The sequence below is a fragment of the Excalfactoria chinensis genome, chromosome 8 (assembly GCF_039878825.1).
Source record: "Excalfactoria chinensis isolate bCotChi1 chromosome 8, bCotChi1.hap2, whole genome shotgun sequence".
NCBI lineage: Eukaryota > Metazoa > Chordata > Aves > Galliformes > Phasianidae > Excalfactoria > Excalfactoria chinensis.
In genome coordinates, this window is record NC_092832.1 from 6,285,915 (window position 1) to 6,293,869 (window position 7,955).

A 7,955-nucleotide genomic window follows, 5' to 3' on the forward strand; every position below is an offset into this window, starting at 1 on the left:
TTCCCAAAGAATATTCAAGATGACGCATTTATATACACACATATATTTAGTTGGGAATCTGGTAACATACATATATTTCTTTCTTTTATAAAGAAACCCCCCCATAGAAGTGGGGATGTTGGCTCCTTCCTTTGCTACGGCATCTCTCTTCTGTTTCCTAATTTATTTGGGGCTTTTGTATGCAGATGATTCATGTAGAAAATTATACTGATGTCTAATTAGTGTCTTGGTGCTAAGTTTCTCATCGCCGAGCACCTGAACACCACCAATTCTGTAGGTGATGCACTCCCACGTTATCAAATAAATGCTCAAGGTGCAGCTTATAATGTTGAAGAATAGAAAAATAAATTGACCTTGATGAAGTGTGTCTTCTTTTGTCTGTTCCCAGGAAAGTTTATTTCAGGTATTTCTACTGCTGAAATGATTAGAGTTAACAGCTTTTTCCCTCCATTTTATTTTACAGGGTCTCTTCATCTTCCTGATATATGGGGTGTACAACACAGAGGTAAGTCTGCTTGGAGTATCTCAAGGCTGACAGAGTGAATGAGAGAAATGACAGGTTTCTTATCTTGATAACTGAGGGACAAAGTTGGCTTTCCATACGAGTGTCCTACTGCCCTTCATGCTTGGACTAGCTTATATGCATCCCGGCTTACCATTAAACACAGACACCCTGAATAAAGGGACAGACTCATTTCTCATAGGCACCGACTAATATTTTACTGCTGCTTTAAGTTTTTTTTGTAATTCCTGGTCCGTCTTTTAACACTTAGTTAAACCTGGCACTCCTCATTTGTGATTGAAAACGTGCTGTTAACTTACATTCCTCTTTAAAGGAAGCTGTTCAAGAGATAAAAGGGACTCGTTTTATTTGCGTGCCCTCCAAATTTTGGTGGGTGTAGAAATTGCATCCAATTACCTTTTTTACATTAATTAGGTTATTTTGCAGATGTCAGAGTCTGACCTGAGGCTTCTAACAAACAGCTACGTCTGTGGAAGTACTTTGTATGTGTGGGTTGAACTCTCATAGGGCAATATTTTATTTGGTGTAAAAATCATAAGCAATTTAGCTGGCTTCTTTCATTGCTTCCATTATGTCTGTGTTACTGGTAACGGGCTGCATTTACGCGTCCAATTGCAAGGTTTTAAGCTCGGGCAGCCCTGCAGTTTAAATTTGTATAGAATTAGGAATTCCTTAATAGAACCCTGTGGAAATACGAAAGGTTTTTTAGGTCTGTGGTGAGGAATGAAGCAGGGTTTTATTCAGGTGTCATTAGCATGTAACAACCCACAAGATAAATGCTGTCTGAGTGTGTTGTAGATATGTTCAGACACACAGGAAGGTGTTTTGAGAGACGGGAATGTTTTCTGCTGTGAGGATGTTATTTCTGTGCATGTACGGAACGGGCACTCAGCCCGTTTGCTGCACTGTGGGCAGTGCCCAGGGCAGCGGGGCCTGTGTTCTGCTATGGGCCTGTAGGGCTTTCAGCTGAAGGGGTGCAGTGACTGCACGTGTAAGATGCGCCCAGGGGCGGCAGCTGGACGCTTTTATTTTGCGGCAGCAGCTCGCTGCTGAGAGCTCCCATTGAGTCAGTGCAGCGTGCGTACAAGCCGTGTGGTGCGGCTGAGATGAAGGCGGTAACGGCGGTGTGCGGTGCCCGTAATTAGGAGCTGCAGGCAGAGCAGCCGCAACGCGGCCCTGTTCATGAAGTCGTTACCCACGTGCCGCGCGTGTTACGCGTTCTGCGTATCCTCCGGGCACTCGGTGTTGCAGGCGCGGCGCCCAGCGCTGCTCGCGGGCGGCTGCGGCTCCCTGCGGAGCGCCGCGGGGCTAACAGCGCGGCCCCGCCGCCCTCCCTCACTAGCGGCGGCTCGCGGAGCTCTCGGCCCGGCCGGGCGGCGCTGGGACGCGGGAGGGAGGCGCCGCCCAGGGCCGCTCCCGGGCGGGGCGGCGGGGAGCTCCGTTCCGCTCCGCCCCTTGGCGCCGCGGGTGCTGTCGGGCCGTGCCGGGGCCTTGCGGCGCCCACCAACATGGCCACGCGCCCCCCCCCGGCGCCACGCGCCCGCGGCGGGCTGGAGGGGGGGGGATCGTCGCGCCTGCGCGCTGCCGGCCTGCGCGGCGCCCTGCCGGCCGGGCCGTACCCAGCGTGCCGCGCGGCGCGCATGTGCAGTGCGGGGCGCAGGGGCTGCTAATTCCATTGTGGAGCGGACGCGGCGTTATTTTTAAGTGGAGGCGGCGGCGGGAGCCGTAAGTGCAGCCCGGGCAGCGGCCGCCCGTCCGCGCGGGGCTTGGGGGTGGCGGCGATGCGCCCGGGCGGCGGCTGCCGGGCCGCGTTGGGAGCCCGGCGCTGAGCGCGGGGGGCCGGCGGGGGCGGGCGGGCGGCGGGTCCCGCAAAGCCCCCCCCACCCCCCCTCAGGGCCGCGCTCCTCCCCGGGGAATGAAACTCGGCGGCGGTTTCCTCGGCGGCGGCAAGAGGGCGGCGGCCATGGAGCCCGGCTTCCCCCCCGGCATGGTGATGTTCAACCACCGCCTGCCCCCGGTCACCAGCTTCACACGGGCGGCCGCGCCCCCCCCTGCGGCCCAGCACCCCCCGCAGTGCGCGCTCCCCCCGCCTGCCGCCGCCGCCGCCGCTTCCTCCTCCGCGGCCGAACCCCCGGCGCCGCCCGCCCCCCAGGACGTGACTTTCAAGAAGGAGCCGGTGGGCGCTTTCCCCTCCGCACCCTCCTCCGCGCAGCGCGGCCCCTGGGGCTTCCTGCAGTCTCTCGTCAGCATCAAGCAGGAGAAGCCCAGCGAGCAGGAGGAGGAAGAGCCGCAGCACCACCACCACCACCACCACTACGGGGGGCTCTTCGGGGCGCCGGGCGAGGAGCGGCCCCCGGGCCTGGGGGGCGGCGGCGGCGAAGGCGGCGGGCAGAGCGTGATCCAGGACCTGAGCCTCCTGCAGCACCTGCACCAGCACCCCCCCCGGGACCTGCTGCTGGGCGGCAGAGCCGAGGGCGGCCCCGGCGGCTCGGGCGAGCCGAAGCACGACGCCCAGGTCAAGAAGGCGAAGAGGCCAAAGCCAGAAACTCAGGGAATCAAAGCCAAGCGGAAGCCCGGCGCTTCGTCCAAACCCCCCCTGGTGGGGGACGCGGAAGGTGCCGTCGCGTCCCCGAGTCAGAAACCTCACGTCTGCGAACACTGCAGCGCTGCCTTCAGGAGCTCCTACCACTTGCGCAGGCACGTGCTCATCCACACCGGGGAGAGGCCTTTCCAGTGCAGCCAGTGCAGCATGGGCTTCATCCAGAAGTACCTGCTGCAGCGGCACGAGAAGATCCACAGCAGGGAGAAGCCTTTTGGGTGCGACCAGTGCAGCATGAAGTTCATCCAGAAGTACCACATGGAAAGACACAAGAGGACGCATAGCGGAGAAAAGCCATACAAGTGTGACACTTGTCAGCAGTATTTTTCGAGGACTGATAGACTGTTGAAGCACAGAAGAACGTGTGGTGAAGCCATAGGGAAAGCAGGCGCTGGAATGGAGCCCGGATCGTCACATAACATGGGTAGCTTGGCTGCGTTGTCTCAGGGAAATACAAATTCCTCAAGGAGAAAAAGTAAAACGAAAAGCGTATCCACTGAAAACAAAGGAAGCAAGTGTAGCAGCAAAGTAGCGGAATCTCAAGTTACGAGTAATGTGGCCATGCCAAATTATGCAGTCGATATTCCTATCGTGTCTTCCAGCAGCGGTCTCGTTGGCACGGGCATAGAAGAACTTCAGAAAAAGGTGCCAAAACTGGTCTTCAAGAAAGGAAGCAGAAAGCAGGCGGACAAAAACTACCTTAACTTTGTATCACCACTGCCAGATATTCTTGGGCAAAAAGCCCTGTCTGGGAAACAGAGTGGCTCTCTAGGCTCGTTAGTAGCCAATACCAGTGTAGAAAATATTGGCCTTCTCCAAAGTCCAAGCGGTAAATCAGGTCAAATAAGTAGTAATTATGATGATGCCATGCAGTTTTCAAAGAAAAGAAGATACTTGCAAACCGCAAGTGGTAACAGTGCCTTTTCAATTAATGTCGGACACATGACTTCCCAGCAGTCCGTCATCCAGTCTGCAGGTGTTAGCGTCATGGATAACGAAACTCCGTTGTCTCTGATTGATTCAGCATCCTTGAACAGCGAAATAAAGACTTGCCATGACAAGTCCGGTATTCCCGATGAAGTCTTGCAGAGCCTTTTGGATCAGTACTCTCACAAGTCGGAAGGCCAGAAAGAAGATCCCTTCAGTATAACTGAACAGCGTGTGGACTTGCACAGCTCGGGAGAACATTCAGAGATGGTTCAGGAAGAAAATTTGAGCCCTAACTCTCAAACTGTTTCAAACGACAAGGCGAGCATGTTGCAAGAATACTCCAAATACCTCCAACAAGCTTTTGAAAGAACGACCAATAGCACTGGCTTTGCATTTGGACCCAGTTTCCAGTTTGTTAGCTTGTCTTCAACCCTCCATAACCACACTCTGTTTCAGGACAAACAGATATACACTACGTCTCCGCTCGAGTGTGGCTTCAGCCAATCCGTTACCTCAGTATTGCCAACTGCGTTGCCAAAACCTCCTTTTGGGATGTTGCTTGGCTCTCAACCAGGCTTTTATTTATCTGCTTTGGAGGCTACGCATCAACAGTTGACTCCTTCTCAAGAGCTGGACGATCTCATTGATCCTCAGAAAACCTTAGAGACTTCATCTAACTACCAGTCAACATCTCAGAAACTGACTGGCCAGAAGGAACAGAAAAACTTAGAATCCTCAACGAGCTTTCAGATCCCATCTCAGGAGTTAGCTAGCCAGATAGATCCTCAGAAGGACATAGAGCCTAGAGCAACCTACCAGATCGAGAACTTTGCACAAGCGTTTGGTTCTCAGTTTAAGTCGGGCAGCAGGGTGCCAATGACTTTTATCACTAACTCTAATGGAGAAGTGGACCATAGGGTAAGGACTTCAGTCTCAGATTTCTCAGGGTATTCAAATATGATGTCTGATGTAAGTGAGCCATGTAGTACACGAGTTAAAACCCCAACCAGTCAGAGTTACAGGTAAGGTCCCAACTGTGACCGAGCTGTGGGGTCTTCTTACTGTAGTTTTACTTTGACAACACTGCCATTGGAATGTTTCTACACGGTCCTATTAAGAATAATGTAACATGCCCTTTCAATGCAACTTTTCATATTTAGTTTATTTTGTTAGCGTGATTTTTTTAGATCTGTTTTATTACGGTTTTTAATCAGGAATCAATAGATTAAAATAGTGTTTTTGTTCAAGTGGCAACGTTTAGCAATCAAATTTACATGTATAGATTGTCAGGGAATAGCCCAAAAAGCTTAAAATGCAAAAAATTAACTTTGTTCCTAGGACTAAGGTTTATTCTAATTACTTTACTCTCAGGAAAGTGTAATGAAGCATGGGAATTCTATGCACCGCTAGTGTATTGGAACTTCCAATTTACAGATAGTGACAAATGTATATCTCAAGCTTTTTGAGGAAGGGATCTATAACATTTCACATTGCTGTCTCTTATGTCTGGGCTGGTCTGAAAGAATTTTGCTACCTAAACCGTGTTGCTTTTCAAGTACTCCTGTTCTTCTAGGTGATGCTGATTCCGGACAGGTTGAGCAGATGCTCTTGGATCTGTACTAAGAACCCAGAACGGTAGCTTTAATATAAACCATAATGTCCCCAGAACTCCTTTGTAAGACTGTAATTCCGTAAAGAGATTCTGTTGACACAAACCATGAGAACAAAAAGCATGCCTCTGGTTCATGCCATTGTAAACCCAGCTCGAACCTATGGTTGTATTTGAGATGTCCTTTTGGGATGCATTATTTATTTTACATGCCTCAAAAGAAGTTGGTCTTTTGCTCCTTCCCCCTTCCCGCATCTTTTGTTGCTTAAGGTTCCCTTTTTCTTGTTGTGCTCCCCATACCTTGATTTGTGTTGTTGTTCCCCCCCCCCCCCCCCTTATTTTATATCTTTTTCCTTCCCCCTTTTGCCTAAATTACCTGCTCCCTCCCTTACCCATCTTAGCTAGCATTTAAAAAGTTTTACATTCCAGAAAGTGCGTATCTTACCATGTACTTCCTGATGTCTTACGGCATCAAATAACGAACAGCGAACTCCCACACCTTACAGAATTCTGTCAAGGTTTCCGTGTACAATAAGAAATAATATACTCCCAACTGTACATACCGAGGCCCCGGTCCTGCATCAGGATCAGCTGACGTGGACCCCTGTGCCCCTCTTCGTTACCAGTGGTGTCATTGGAGCTCTTTACGGATACAGGGGCTTGCAGCAGTTCATCGCTGCGGGCTTAGGGCCTAAGGCTGCAATTCCAGCAAAGGTTTCTGGTGATGACGTCAACTACGAGAGTAGGACTTGAGTGGCTTGTTAATATCAACAGAACTTTTCTTTGGAATTATTGCCTTACGTTATGTATATTTTGTGGTACATTATTTATTATATGTGAATCATGACTGATGCCTGTGGAGCCACGGAAACCTGCTCAAAAACCTGGTGGCCATTCAGAGCTGCTGAAAGGCAGTGGCACTGCTCTAAACCACTTTTTTAAAATGTATTTTTTGATTAGTTTTTTAATGTAATTTTGGTGACGTTTTATGCTGATGGTTTGGTTTTTTTTTTGTTTTTGTTTTTTTTTAACGTACTCTTGGTGATGTTTCAGTCTTATGTACTTTTCTGGTGTCAGGAAAGTACCAGTGGTTGTTTGCAGTCTTATTGTGTAATCAGCCTATTGCAGGCTTCCATGTATAATAAAGTTATTAACATTGTGCAAGTGTAAAACACTTCTGTTATGAAAGTGGTGTATTATTAAATGAATCATTACAAAAATCCTTTGTAATTTCTCCCTTTGTCCCTCACCACTAAAATTTGAAACCCGAGCCCACTCGTAACCTCTTTTACTAGGCAAACTTTCTTTTTCTTACTAATCTATAGAATTTGTTCCCAAAAATCCATGTAACTCCATTAACGTTTGCTTTATTAATTCTTTATGTATTTCATCCTATTTCAGTTTAGCGAAAGTGAACAACAGCTGTTTTCTATACGCAGATCCATGTTAACGGGGATGAAATAATCCATAACCACTCGTTGGCTTTTTCAGTACCTCTTCCTTTGTTTTTCAGAGGTTATAATTTACTTTCTTTATATTGTGTGTAGTAGAGATTGCGTATGTATTGTTCTGGCTGTTTTCTTTAACTTAATACTAATAAAACCTTATTATTCACAAAATCTTAGAGATATCACTTCTATTATCCAGTAACGCTTCTGAGAGCATCTTAGGGAAATGTCAAGTGAGAAAGTTGTGAGAAGGTGTGATTTAACATTACCAGCATGTTCTCAGCTTCTGTTCTTCCTTCAGTTTCTTTCTGGATCAGATAATCTGAGTGTGCGATTTTGGACATCAGGTCTCTGTCCCATATTTTGAGCTGACAAGGGGGGAAAAAAAAAAGCCTATCAGATTTGCTCATACTGTTTGTACAACTTCACCTTTTAAGATCCGTGTTTTTTGTATATGGTTTTGGTTAAAAATACTACAAGTGTGTATTGTTAATTTGAAAGATGTTTTGTAATTGCTGAAAATCCAGAATGACACCATATAATAATGCGGTTTTGTTCAAAGTAAAAAGATTTTAGAAAGTCATCTACCTGTTTTATTTTCCTCCTGAACTGACGTACCTTCTAAGGAAGGCCTGAGTAAGGGTAGTAACATGACAGAATACTTATGTGTGTGCTATTTAATGAGGAGGTGGTTTTCAGGTATCCTGAGGTCATGTTTTAATTCAATTTCGCTTGTAATTATAAGAGTGGCAGTATTGGGAAGCTCGGCAGTGGTGAAGCACTGAAGAACAGAAGGCTGCAGTTTGGATCACGGCGGTGAGATGGATGAGAGAAAGATCATGGAAA

General features: G+C 48.4%; 1 protein-coding gene across 1 annotated transcript; it reads left to right on the forward strand.

Moving 5' to 3' along the window:
- The first annotated feature begins 2,330 nt into the window (after positions 1–2,330).
- On the forward strand, positions 2,331–7,587 carry ZNF281 (zinc finger protein 281). Its single transcript, XM_072343752.1, has one exon. The coding sequence runs from the start codon at positions 2,439–2,441 to the stop codon at positions 5,076–5,078; it is 2,640 nt and encodes an 879-aa protein (XP_072199853.1). The 5' UTR covers positions 2,331–2,438; the 3' UTR covers positions 5,079–7,587.
- Positions 7,588–7,955: the final 368 nt, after the last annotated feature.